The 14,569-nt window shown below is 42.6% G+C and overlaps 1 protein-coding gene across 3 annotated transcripts in view; it reads left to right on the top strand.

Annotated features, from left to right (window-relative positions):
- UACA (uveal autoantigen with coiled-coil domains and ankyrin repeats) overlaps positions 1–2,937 on the top strand; it is a 93,997-nt gene extending 91,060 nt beyond the window's left edge. For all 3 annotated transcript variants that reach the window (XM_045848516.1, XM_045848518.1, XM_045848517.1), the window contains exons 18-19: positions 108–173; positions 2,728–2,937. In XM_045848516.1, the coding sequence (XP_045704472.1) occupies positions 108–173; positions 2,728–2,799 (138 nt within the window). In that variant the 3' untranslated portion in view covers positions 2,800–2,937. The remainder of the gene's footprint in view (positions 1–107; positions 174–2,727) is intronic.
- Positions 2,938–14,569: the final 11,632 nt, after the last annotated feature.

Genomic DNA, 14,569 nt, shown 5'->3' with positions numbered 1-14,569 from the left:
TGCTGTTTTGTAGCCTCAGGCCCAAGGGCAGCAGTGTCACAAGCCTCCATGTGTCTGAAAACATGAATGCTGATAATTCTGATCTGCCTGTCTTTCCACATTTCTAGGATGCTGACAGACAGCACCAAGAAGTAATTGCAATTTATCGGACACACCTTCTTAGTGCTGCACAGGTAAAGAGCAGTTTCTCCTTTTCAAAGGATATTATTTTAGAGAAAATAATTTTTTATGTTCAAGTAAATGTATGTGAAAGTCATGTTTAAAGTAGTTGTGCCCCATATGCTTAGTTAAAAATAATTGTGTTTCTTTTAACCATGGCTTGCACATCTCCCAGGGAAATTTACAAAGCTATATGGCAACACAGCGTCTTAAATTTAGTGTTATCACCATCTGCTCATCACCCGTGTTCTACACAGTTTTGCAGCACACGACAGCAGCACACGCTACTGGTGTTGCTGGCCAGAGATGGTGCCTTGACGGCCACACGTGGCGTAACGAGGAGAGTGGGACAGACTTCCTTGTCTCTTGGTAGCGCGGGAGCATTTCTCTGAAATGTAGAGAGCACTATAAGAGTAAAAAATGACAAGTAAGATGTGCCCAGAATTATAATAATTTAAGGAAAAAATTTGATTCTGTTAGGAGATTATCAATAATACTTATGTATTGAGTCTTAAACTCAGTGAAGCATACGATTAAGAATTCCCTTCTTTGGGTTCATGAGAAAGCTCTATTTAAAAAAATAAATCTCACTAAGAAATTGTTTAACACATGAAAGATACTATCCTTAATGCTCTGGAGAAACCCTATGATCAGCATCTCCAAGATTCTCATGATAGGTTTTTCAGGAATATGTACTAAAAGAGACTATGTTAGAATAGCAGGTGAGACATAAGTGGATTGTTTAGGATTTGAAGTGTGTCAGGCCACACTGTTAAAAGAAACAAAAGCATGGATTCAGAGCAAAGGTCAAAGAAAAGTCATTTTTAAAAAAGAACTGGATAAAATAATAAAAAGGAAGAAACCACGACATAGAATTCTTAAAAGAAAAAGGCTGGCTGGTCCTATAAGAGGTGAATGGGAAACCAATGGGAGAGAATGACTGCGATGATAAAAGAAAATGCCTCGGGCTGCCTTCTCTTGAGTGGGTAGAAGGTAAGCTGGAATTGGAAAGTGTGCTACAGTTACTGGAGAAGGCTGTTGAGGGACCAGGACGGGAAGTTTAGGAGGGGAAATAGCAGGAAAGTGTATAGATCTGTATTAGAGAGGGAGGAAGAGCATGCTCTCCCAAGAGACGCTGCAAACTAACAAGCTTCTGAAACTGTTCCACTGACTCCTAATGAAACATAACAAAAGCAGCTGGCATCTGAAATAGTCTTACCTTCTGGCATCATAAAGTTAACTAAGAAATTCAGTTTAGTCAACTATGGCTAATGTTTGAAATTTAAACACCCTGCTGTTATAGAAACAGATTTTGGAAGCAAAACTTTTTATATTAATAGGAAGCATTATGCTGAAACCTATTCAAGTACTCCAGCAAGTAAAAGGAGGGGGAACTGTAATAAACTCACATACTGACTTGCATTTAATCAACCTGCTTGCCATCTTTTTAAGTTTAAAGTGTTTCTAAATATGTGAGTAAATGCCTAAGAGGATCTCAACCTCACCAGTAATGGGGGAAATGGAAATAAACAAGGAGGTGTCATTTCTCTCTTACGGGATTGGTAAATGTTAAACAAGGTGCCGGGCTGTAGTGTTTGTTGGGCAGGGCTTTGTGAGAGGTAGGCATTTATTCCCTGTTGGTGGGAGTGTAAACTGTTACAATCTCTATAGAAGGAAACTTTGTAGTACTTAGCAAAATTAAAAATTGAGCTTGCTTTTTTAAAAAAAGTTCTCACCTGAGGACCTGCTTATTGATTTGAGAGAGAGAGAGAGAGAGAGAGAGAGAGAGACATCAGTTGGTTGTCTCCCATATGCACCCCAACCAGGGGTTGAACCCCCAATCTAGGTATGTGTCCTGACCAGGGGTTGAACCCACAACCTTTTGGTGCACAGGACAGTGCTCCAAATAACTGAGCCACCCGGCCAGGGCTGAGCTTGCTTTTTGACCCATCAATTTGTTTTCTAGGAATCTGCTCATAAATATTGCAAACATCTTAAAATACCCATCACTGGGGGAATGGGTAAAGAAGTTATGATATAGCCATATACTGGTATGTTATACAATATTTTGAAGTAATTAGGGGAATAACTTGGGATAGATTTCTATGACACCAGCTGAAAAGCAAGTTGCAAAATTACATGTATGATTCTATTTATGTAAAATATATAAATATGGGGATTTTTTCATTAATAACCTTTCTAATTAAAATAAAAACCTCTCAGCAGGAGCAAGAATAAAAATTTCCTTGCAGTTTACTTTGCTCATTTATAACTCACGCTGTGCCTTATTATCCAAGCTGTTATAAAAGAAAAGTGTGTCTGTTTTCTGATAATAGATGTTAAGAGCAACTGGTGTGCACAACTTTTAAATGAGTTTCTTTGTTTCCATGATAGAGCTCTACTCCATTTTCCAGTAAATCCTTTAGAATATAACCAAGGTGGTAAGGTTTTGGCATTTGGTAAATCACAGCCAGTTGCGCCCTATTATAAAGCCTTAGTCTTTCATTCGAACTCTTGTGTAAATGAAGATGACACGAACTATTTCTCCCCTTTCTTCTTTGTCTCAAGGGTCACATGGACGCGGATGTGCAGGCAGCCTTGCTCCAGATCATACAGATGCGGCAGGGGCTCGTGTGCTAGGGTCAGCGCTGACCCACGGCGTCCGCCTCACCCTCTGGTGCTGAGTGTTCTCTTGCAGCTGCGTGGCCTTTCTGAGCCTTTCTGTACTAGTATAATTGAAATAAAATATATTTTATTCCATCAATAGGTTTTTAAAAATTAGATGAGTATGTTATTGAGTTTTTTTAATATCAGTTCCAATCTTATCTTCCACATGTGTTAGTTTTACAGTTAGGCAAACAGTATAACGCTTTGCCCTGGACTGGCCATGTACGTTCAAACCTTGCATCCCTGATAAAACATGAGCCGTCTGAGTGGGGTTGAAGAGGGGTTAGGCTGAAAAAATTGCTTAAAGATTTCTCTCAGAGAAATTAATTTGGTCGGTGGCCACTTTCAAGTGGATCAAAAGATCTCTCAGATTTTCAGTCTGAGCCATGAGACTGATGCAGTTTCAAGGAATGCGTTGTAACTTGGCTGGCCAAGTTCATTTTTACTGAAGTAACTTGAGTGCCTTTGACTTCTTTTGGAATTACAGATTTTTTTCTTACACAAGTAACTTTTATGCCTTTTAAAATAAATTTCTTTTCATAATGGTTTGCAGTGCTAAATTACATTTAGATTAAGAACAGGCCAGGGTGGAATATATCAGGAATTTATAATAAAATTGCCTCGTAATCTCCACAACAGTACCTTGATTTTCACTTGTGGTGACTGTTCTTGCTGCAGTATTTAGAGAAGTATAAGTGGTATGCTAGATATTTCAGAGTCAAAAATTTTAGCTCATTTATGTTGATATTTGCAACTGTAATAACCAAGCATTCGTTACACATGCATCCACCAAATGTTTGTGCTTATTTATAGGAAAATTGCACTAATGAAATTAATAATGTGAAATGCAACTTTTTTGCAAAAGAGCATGAAAATAGATCTTTAAGATTTTAGACAAAAGTGCAATAATATAGTAAACTTTAAGAATGTAGTTAGCAAGAAAATAATAAATAAAATTGGACATGTTTATAGTAAATACTCTGTTGTAACCAACCATTTTTATTAACTACATCTCATTAAAGTTTATATGTTTTGATATTTTTATGAATTTTGTTTACCATTCACATTGAAAATTACTAATTTGACTATTAGCAAATAAACTGAACAAATGAATTATTTCTGCCAGTTTTTTCAATTGCAAAACGTACATTAGCAATCATCTTGGAATGTCAGGCCCCACTCTGGTGTGATAACGAGGGCACAGGACCGTCGGGGTAGCTTTTCCCACCAAAGGAGTCATCGAGGTTCTTCCGTGTGGAGACAACAGTGAAAGGTCAGGACAGGATTTACTCTTAGCTCTTTAGGTGGAAGTGCAGGGTTTACATAAGCAATATTTGGATTCTTTAATTTTTATATTTAATGTCCCAACCTTTCTGGCACCAGGGACCGGTTTTGTGAAAGACAATTTTTCCATGGACCTGGGGTAGGGGGTGGATGGTTTCGGGATGATTCAAGCATGTTACATTCCAGCTCACCTCCTGCTGTGTGGCCTGTTCCTAACGGGCCCGGAGGTTGGGGACCCCGTTGTACAGCCTGGGTTCTGTCTCACGAGTGTCAGGTCTCCTGCCGAAGCCCCACAGTGGAGTAAGTTCCTAACTGAATAGTCACATCTCGGTGCTGTGTTGTTCGTATTAGGGCTGGAAAGGGAACTTTATTTGTATTTTATTTTGTCTTCAACCATCAATAAAGTGTTTTCTGTGGAATATTGTTTTCAGCATCCTTGTGAGGAACCAAAGTCTATTTACTATCTTTGGAGAATTTGGTGTAGAGATCCATGGGGTTCAAAGTACAGCTGGTGATACCCATTTGCAGCTGCTGTGTAGAGTGAAGGAAGCACCAGGTACTCTTGAACTCGTCCCAACCACTCATTCGCTCATCTTGTGATATCAAAGGCAGAGACTGCATTTACAACACTGACAGCTGATGTTTTTAGACAGTAAGTGAGTGGAACATACAAAACGGGTGATGCTGATCTCTGCTGCCCTGTGCTCAGAAGGACTGTGAGGTCTGAATTCCTGGCCAAGAGAGAGAAGAAGTGTTGCTGTCTAAGACGTGAGTGCTCTCTGGAAGGACTGCCGAGCTCCTGTGGAGTGCGGTCCCGTCTGTGGAAAGCTCTATTACACTTCCATTGTTTAGTCTTTATTGTCGCTCCTGGTTCATCAGAAAAGCTTGTTCCTTTCCACAGAGCATCAGTGTTGTAAAGAACTATTCACATAAAATCAAACATTCATCCGATGAACATCTTAAGTTTTCACATTACAGTGACTAATCTTTCACTATACCTGTGTTGTTCTAAAACTACAGATTAAATTAGTTTAATCTTTCTGATGGCTTGGTTTTTATTTTAACCTTTTCTCTTGTTCCCAACCAAATGTTGTAGTTTAAAATTTTCTGTTATTCTAAAGGCATGGGATTATTGCTGCTTTAAAAATCTTGCAGCTTTAGAAGGTGATCCCCTATTTCCCGAGTGGTCCCAGCTGTCTGTTAACGGGGATGTAAGTGCTGTTCTCGTATACACACGCTTCTTACCTGTCTGAAGGGCGTGCTCTTGGTTCACTTGTTTCAAGATAGAATAGGGCAGAGGTTCAGATGAGCTGTTGGTGTCCATGGTGACTGCTTACACGGATGCCAGCCGTTAGCCAGCAGTGGTTATGTCTGCTTCACCACGGTGGAGGAAAATGACTTCTCACTGCCTCTGTGTTTTCCTCATCACTGGATTCTTCAGCCTTGTGATGATCTTTTTTCCTCTTGCACATTCTGTTCATCTAAGTAATGACATACCTCTGGTGCTAAAATGAGGGTTGAAAGAAGACTGCCTGTGATGAGCATGCAGAGTGTGGCTGCTCACATCTGGCAGAAAAAAAGAACGTGGACCTTACTCCTGGCTGCTAAATGTTGTGAATAATTTTCAGAAAGAAAAATAGGAATGGCACCATAGAATGCATCATGCTCAGAATGCATCGTGCACACAATACAGAATGGACACTAGGCAGTCCTGCTCTTGCTCCACTGTTCCCCCCGAACTGGAGCTGACACTTCATTGTTGGAAATTCTTGCCTGTGTTTTGGGCCTTGGCTATTTGAAACAAGGCCTTCTAGACCGACCTCTCCAGGTACATACTAATCTGCTTCTTAGCATCACCTCTGTTTCTTATAGCACATGGGGGCCTTTGGCTGGCAAGAGTCATGAATGCAGAGATTTCTTTTTAAGATGAAGCAGCAGAGATGGCATTCCAGTAAGACCCCCTCAGCAGTGAGCGCACTTGTATGTAACATAATTGGGCATGTGGCATCACTTACTCATTAGAGGGCATTTTCATTATTTACATCTGCATGAACAAACACTGATGATGAATGAATTCAACCAAAGGGAAGGTTACAAAAGTGTCATATGTAGGTGAGATGGAGCCAAGGCTGTGAGGGCTGCCTTCCCCATCGTGTGTGTGTGTGTGTGTGTGTGTGTGTGTGTGTGTGTGTGTCCCATTCAGTGACATGAGGCATCAGTGAAAACGTGCCCCTTATAATTGATATTTAGCATCAACTTGTACTTACTGGGCCTGAATTTTATATTTTAAACAGGTTTGCAATTTTTTTGAGATAACAGTCCTGGGAATATTCTGAAATCGGGAAGGAGTGTAGAGAGGTTATTGCCTTCTTAATAATTTAGAAGACTTCTATTGCTCTGCCAAGTCAGAAGATTAACATTTAATAGAAAAAAATTATATATCTATAATTCAGTCACGGCTATTAGATCAGATGGATTTTACATTAAGTGAAAAAGATGTTGAGCATTTAAGGACCATTAAACTACAGGACTCTTTTATGTGGTTTTAAGGCCCAGGCCCCGCTGCACGGAGTATTTGCTTTACGTATACAGACTGCATTAAGGGTGGGGAGGGGGCATGCGTGTAAAAGAAAATAGGCCGTGAAGGAGTGTCATTGTCCACATTGTGAATAGCTACTGTGCAGATTCACTAGTTATTTTATAATAACTAGTTTTATGCATCATTAAGTTGCTTTCTTACAGGCTAGAAGAATGTGGCGAAGGCCCCTTTAAAAGTGGTGCCTGCAGGAGATCCAAGCAGCCGGGACCCCTCTGTTGATACTTCATTTTGAGACACCACATGTCTCTTAGTTTTCATCAGATCACTCTATATTGTAAAGAATTTGAGTTTGAAAATGCCTACTCCAGTGGTCTTTAAAGACCATGGTGGGGAAAGACCTGAAGAGAAGTTACTTCTAATGAGTGTTGCTTTTACTAGTGATACCCCAACAATCCAGAAAGGACTGGAATTCCACGCGCAGAACAGCCACTCACCTGTGGGGGGAACGTATGCACCGTGCTGCTTATTAAGTGCTGGTAACACACTTTTCATAGTTGCAGTTAAAACATGACGAGCAACACCTTAACATAGACTTTTCTTGCTGTTTTCATTATGCCTCCCATCCCATTCCCACCTCCAGAAACTGGGGGGCCAGTGTTACGTAGGAGGATAAAGGCACATAGACCCGGAGCATGTGGGAAGGAATAGTGTTATAATTTGTAACTTTTCCCCTACAATGTCCAAACAAATTTTGTGATTTTCTTTCTGGCTATTCTAGGCTTTTTAAAAATTGCCTCTGAGTAAAGTGGCACCTTATGGGCTTCTTCAGAAATTCTCTTCAGGATTTAAAAATGAAGCCAATTCATATGCAGAGTATTCCTGCTAAAAATCCGTTGAGCCAAAATAAAAATGACTGCTACCTAAATTTTTTCCTCTCTGTTGTTGCTAGAAACATTGTCTCACTTACAGGAGTTTCAAGCTGCCATGTATGCACAATGCATCACTACAGACTGTTCTCTGTGGGATGGAGGGGGGACCGGCCGGCAAAGCACCGAAGGGCTTGCAAGCACAGCCCTGAGGACAGAAGTGTGCCTGCCTCAGTCACATGGAGGGGAGCTGCTCCCTGGAGCTCTGAGGCTCTTATTTTTTTTTTAAAGTGAATTATTCCAGTTGGCCCTAATCCCTAAGCAATATAGTTCTTCTAAAACCATCTCTATTCATTCACACCAATTGACACTTTAAGAAATTCCCCCAGCTACTGTTCCTCGAAGCCTAAATATATCTGTTAGAGTTGAAAGTGTTTAAGAGGATTTGCAATCTGTGATGATCCAAAATACTATTCATTGTCAATATTTTTGCTGTGCCATAGCCAATCTTGTTATTATAATGTGCATAGCCTCTTAACAGTGGCAAAGCCCAATACATCACAGCAACTGGGATGACCGTGAGGAGGGCTTTTCTCTGACTGCGTGCCACCATCTGGCTCAGCTTGCTGCGTTGCTTATGAACATCAGGAAGCATTCCTTAATAAGCCCTTGCTTTCTTCCAGACCCTTTCAGGCAATTTCGGCCTCTGTGTTCTCTAAGTAGAGAGCAGTTACCAGGACAACAGAGAATTTGAGGTAATTTCAATTGTGATCTGATGCTAATGAGAAAAAGGAGCTAGCGCCTGGAACTTATATTCTAGGTTCCCAAGTGAATGTCAATATGCATATTTAGTGTTTTCACCTTACCTCATTGCAGAAAGGATTGTAAATTAAGGCGACATGCAATTTTTCATTAATAAGGCGGGGGGAGGGAGATGGTAAATACTAAAAGGACAGGAAAAACAAGCAGCAGCTGGGGATGCAGAAAACATACCGTGAACATCAAGTATTCTGGTTACTTTTCTGCAGCTGACCTCAATTTGACTCAATTTCCCAGCAGCCAGTGCCAGGCAGAGGGCATCCCACACTCGAAGCCCAGCATCCGTTAGTAAGAGCACAGGGACCCTGGTTCCGAGGCGGCCAACATGGCCTGTGGCCCCAGCCCAGCAGTCAGGACACTTCTTGCTGGAGCGTGCACGCCCTCCAGGACGTGGGCCGTGCAAGAACAGGGGCATCTTCCCAAACACTTCTGTCAGACTTGATGGCAAGAGGCTTAAGCTAGTTTTTAAATAATTTTATTTTGGACTAATTTGTAGCCTATGAGATCATTGAACTCAGACTAATGGTAGTCCACATTTTGAGTCCTTTGGGTCCATGAAGAACTTTTTTTTTTTCTCCTGCCTTATTCTTGGTGTATAGATGTTTCAAACAGGTTGTTAAAAGGCACATGTTTATCTTGGGTAGTTTCTGCCTTCCTTCCTCTCTGTTGCGTTCTGTTTCCTGTGTCCCTGCAGGCCTCCAGTGCTCTCACCGCACCTCAGGGCCCCGCCCCCTCCGCCCCGCGCACCTCCGAGTCTGGGCCTGCGGGTGCTCGCACTGCCCTCGCCTCCATTCCAGGACAGAAAACGCTGTAGTTTCCCGAGACAGGAATTAGAAAACAGTTCACCAGGTTAATTTATAACAGTTGTAAATTATAGCATGTTAACTATTACGAATGAATTTTCATTTAAAAAAAGCATGTTAACCCCCAATGATGTATTAATCAAGAGTTAAAACCGTATTTTCAGGGGATGATAATTTGCAACAAGTGGAGGCATCAATTCTGCATGAATTATATCCGCCCACCCTGAATTCACAATTCCCTCTAAACTATTGTTGCTTTTCACAGATTTCCCCTTCCCTCTGTATTTTTGATAGAACTCTCTTTTTTTAAAAAAAGTGTTATGCCGTGAGCCATAACCACACAACATATCAACCACCTCTCTATGTTTAGGGAATTCTCTGCCTATGAATCCTTTTTTTACAGAAAACTTAGTAGTTTATTAAAAATTGCAAGTGTAGCCCTGGCTGGCGTAGCTCAGTGGATTGAGCGCGGGCTGGGAACCAAAGTGTCCCAGGTTCGATTCCCAGCCAGGGTACATTCCTGGGTTGCAGGCCATAACCCCCAGCAACCGCACATTGATGTTTCTCTTTCTCTCTCTCTCCCTCCCTCCCCTCTCGAAAAATAAATAAATAAAATCTTTAAAAAAAAAAATTGCAAGTGTGACAACGTGAAGACCAAGTTTTCCATTTGGCGTCATTCACCTGAGTATGATCAAGCCCCACCCTGAGGACCGTGGTCCCTCACGGTAACAATGGCAAGCCTGGGAGTTTCGAAGCAGCACCCAGTGATCAAGTGCATGGGCAAAACCCGGGCAATGATTATCTTAACCTTATACAACCTGGTGTCACTTTGCTAAAAATCTGTTTAAAAGTACCTTTCCTTTCAGGAGTCTTAAGTAGCAGATCCAACATATCCCCAGAGGTGTGTGAGGCAACCGGCCCACGTGTGTATCAGTGCACACCATACCACACATCCAGGCACACACCTGCCTGCAAAGGAAAGTAGGCAGCCCCACAGTGTGAAAAGAAATGGAATTCTGCGCATTCCGCCACGCCCCCTTCTAAGCTGTGTGGTATCCTGTCAGAACCTTCCCCTGACTTTGTCAATGTGGACATCATGTTTACGTCTGTACGACCTACAAGCCTGCTCGCTGCCCCAAATGGCTCCAGCCCTTCCACTGTCCAAGCAGCATCAGGGACACAAACTTTCCCTTAAGTAAGAGGAGGGGATGTTTGCATCGCACGTGCCAGGCTCAGCACAACACTCAGCATATGCGCCCGCCTTACACAGACACCCGGACCTGGGGTCAGTGTGATGCCTGCTCCACAGGTCACACCTACCGGAGACAACCACGCTGGGGACTTTAAAGGGGCCACCTGCTGGGATACAGTTCTTTGTCTTTCTTAAAGAGATCATTGTATATATGATCATATGTGGCTTGGAAAACAAACATTGGGCTTGTCTGGCTTGGGTTGGGTCCTGGAAGCTTCGCGTGAGTTACTGTTTCGAAGGACCAGAAGCTGAATTTCCATTTGCTGAGGATGTTGTGCCCCTCTGCGCTCTGGTTCTGGTAGCTGGAGCAGACCGCTGGCACCCGCGGCATGAGGGCGTGGCTACGGCAGCGGGACCTGCACGCTCCTGCTCTTGGACTCTAGCCGGCCGTGGGGCTTCCCTGCAAGCGCTGTCTCTGCCTTATGAGTGTTAGTGAGAGGAACAGACACCTGCCCTCTATAGAGGCTGAAAATGCCCAATGTTTGCTTTCCCGATATCCGGGGATGTGAGCACATGACCCAGAGGTGGTCATTTTGCCATCAGTGCCCTTGACTTTGACTAGGGGAAGAAGTGACAGTAAGAGGCAGATGTCAACCAGTGGTTGTTGGTGCCAATTCAAAGCCAACACAAATCTCCAGTTTGAGGTGTGGTGAAGAAGAAAACTGTATTCAGTGCAAAACAGCTCAGCTGTGATACAGCACGTTGGTGAGGCAGCCCTGGGGCCAGGCCCCTAGAGTTGGATAGCTCTGCTCTGCTCCGTGCTGGTCTGCTTTGCCCTGGACTCTGCTCCGCTCTGATGTGCTGGCTCCGCTCTGTTCCAGTGACACACCTTTGCTGTTTCAGTGCAGCCAGGAAAACACAATCTTCAGTCTTCATGTGGAAAGAGAAAGTGTACTCCTAGAGCCCGTGGGGAACTGGCTTATATAGACAGAAATCCCCACCCCTGGTCTCCAGTTGGTCCCTCTTCATGCAAATGAGAGCTCCAAATCTTCACAGTTGATTGGTCCAAAAAGCATTGTCTTGTGTGGTCAGAATGGAGCTGCTGATTGTTCCATGAAGATGTTGATGGGGGATATAGCTGCACAGCTCTGACTGGAGGGGGAAAGTCTCAGTCCTATTGGTTGAAATAGGACTCCAGGAACTCCTCTACAAGGGCTGGTTCAGATGGCAGAAACACAGTGCAGGCAGGCAGGCAGCTCAGTGCAGGCTTGTCCTTGAGGTGAAGTTTGTGCGAGAGGCCCCTGTGTAGAAGTAGCTGCCAGGCTTGGTTTTTAAAAATTTGGGCCCAGTTAGCCACCAGGAACCCTTCTTAGTAGGTATCTTCTTTCTCAGGGCCCACACAGACGTGGTACTGACCTTTCTCTCCCAAAACAGGGGCGCTTGGATGTGCTCCAAAACCAAGTTCCTGCTGAAAAAATGGAGGTGGCCCAAAGGTTAGCATCTAATGTTTGATGGGGCAGCTGCTGTTTCCGAAAAGAGAGACTTTCAAGTAGCATTTGGAAGCCTTTCCTGTCTACTGAGGTCTACACCTGGTTTCCCAGCTTCTCTGTGATTCAGTGAGCTACCCAGTGTTTTCTTAACACACCCTCTGTTTGCTTAAACAGCCAGAAGTTTCTCACTTGCAATTAAGAACATGGGCTGATATACGTATTTCCCTTTACTTCGAAGCAAAGAATATTCAATTTAGAAACTTTTAGAAAATATAGATGGGAAAAAGAAAAAAAATAATTTACCCCAAACCTACATATAGCTGTTAATGCTTGGTGTGTATTTTTCAATAACACTGCATGCATCCCTTCCAAGGAAGCCTGTCCTTAGAAGGTTATGGCACAGGATGTTGGGCCACTTCCTTCTCTGTTCAGGAAATCCAATAAATAGGCTTCCTACCTTTTTTTTCTTTTTAAAGAGAGTTGAGTGCTTGATTGAATTGGACTCTGTGGGCAAGAATTGCTCTTAACCCTTGTAGCTAATTTAAGAATCAGCTATAAAGGATGTTAACTCTTTGCCATATAAGTGGCAAGTGTTTCCCTCTGATTTTCTTATTTGTCCTTTAACTTCATTTTTTCTTTAATTCAGAAGGTTCAATGTTGTAGAGAATAAAATTTGTCAGACCTTTGTGGTTTGTGCATTGGTGTCATACCATACACATTTTCCCCAACATGTGTATCTATATTTTACTAGTGCTTTTATTATCTTATTACTTATATTAAACAAATAATCCATTTGGAATTTGTTTTTATGGTATCATGTAAGGTGCAGGTTCAGTCTGATTACTGTCCACATTGTTAGCCAGATTGTCTAATTAATCAATTATCCTTTATCTTTAAATCAAAAGTCTTTGTTTTCTCCACTGATGTGTAATGCCACATTGAGATGTACTAAACTCCTGTATGTGTCCCAGGCTGGTTTTTGACTCTTCACTGTGTTCCATGGGTCTACGCAGCTCCTCCCTCTGCTTCAAAACCTACGTAGTCTTTCAAATTCCAAATCTTCCTGCAATTTCTTGTAAGAAAACAAATGACAGTCTTGGATAAATAGGCAGGGATTTGGGGGGAACTTGCCCATTGGGGATTGATTGTGAAGAACCGAGTTTTTTCTTTATTGTGGGCAGGGAATTCAACATTCTGGCTAATGCAGATTTTTTGTAAATAAGCAACTGTATTAAAGCAATTTACTTTGCCTTTGAGAATTCACAAGTCCTGTCAAGACCACATGTCATTGCAGGGTCTTCATCAACACCGCGGATACCATCGTCATGCTGCGGATGTGCTCATTAACGGCTTGAGCAGAATACTGGGTAAAACAGACTTCACCATATTTTTCTTCTTGGCTCATGGGACTGAAGTGAGTGGCAGGGTCCTTGGAGACAGATGACAAGTCCATCAGCTTGCTTTGTGAATTATCGCACCCACCCCAAACTGGACTGTGAGAACTATCACAGAGTGATAACTAAGACAGTGATAAACAGGTGGTCAGTAATTCACGGAGCCATTTCCCAGAGGAGGAGAAAGCTTCTATCCTACTAGGATCCAAATAGCTTCCTGGCACGGGAGTCGACAGGACTCACTTAGGTGGGATTTACAGCAAACCACAGAACACCACTCTTTAGGCTCAGATCTTAGAAAAATAATGTGTAGGAGTTTCCAACACTGCTGGGGTCACTCGTATAGGAGGGAAGCTAGTGAAAACCCATGCCTGGACTGATAAAGGAGGGAGCCAAGGCATTTGTACTAAGTGCTTTTCCCGCTTTTCCCGATAAGGACCCTCTTCTCTCCCAGCCACACTGGACCCGTGTCATGACCTCACAGTCCGAGGCTTTCCAGCCTCCTTGCTTAGACCCCTTTATTCCCACCACCTGAAGCCATCTCTCACCCCATTCCTTCCTACCACAGTTCACCTAATTCTTCAAGGAACAACTCAAATTCTACTTCTGTGCAGCCTTCTTTACTCATTAATATTTTACTATTGATGACAACAGGTCAGTTTTCAAAATCAAAGCACAGCCATGTGGCAAGAGATTCTCTTTTGGGAGAGTTTTACTTTTATTCTGAACTCAGAGAAGTTTGCAAAAGATACCTTGTATCAGAAAGGCGTGTCCTGATTGTTGGGGACTGTATTAGTTTCCTATGGTTGCTGTAACAAACTACCACAAATATGGTGGCTTGAAGCAATAGAATTTATTCTGTCACTGTTCTGGAAGCCAGAACTCCAAAATCTGTTTTACTTGGTTTTGTTTCTAAATCTCCTAAGCCAAATTAAAAGCTACTGACTGTAGGGGTGCTTAGAAAACTTTGGCTCTCTCCGGAACTGGCTGCCCTAGCCCAGAGACTTCCACGTGAAAAAGCGAATGTACAAAAAAACAGCAGATGAAAACGATCTAAAGAAGAGAGTTGAGTGGGCAAGTAAATGTACTTCAAGAACATCTCCTGGCTGGCGTAGCTCAATGGATTGAGCGCGGGCTGGGAACCAAAGTGTCCCAGGTTCGATTCCCAGCCAGGGTACATTCCTGAGTTGCAGGCCAGAACCCCCAGCAACCGCACATTGATGTTTCTCTCTCTCTCTCTCTCTCTCTCTCTCTCTCTCTCTCTATCTCTATCTCCCTCCCTTCCCTCTCTAAAAATAAATAAATAAAATCTTTTTTTAAAAAAGAACATCTAACATCCTCAAAATGACAAAATGA

Source organism: Phyllostomus hastatus, unplaced genomic scaffold (genome assembly GCF_019186645.2).
Source record: "Phyllostomus hastatus isolate PE091 unplaced genomic scaffold, TTU_PhHast_1.1 phas_contig_62, whole genome shotgun sequence".
In the NCBI taxonomy this organism is placed as follows: domain Eukaryota; kingdom Metazoa; phylum Chordata; class Mammalia; order Chiroptera; family Phyllostomidae; genus Phyllostomus; species Phyllostomus hastatus.
Note: the sequence above shows the minus strand (reverse complement) of the source record. Positions and strands in the feature narration are given on the sequence as shown.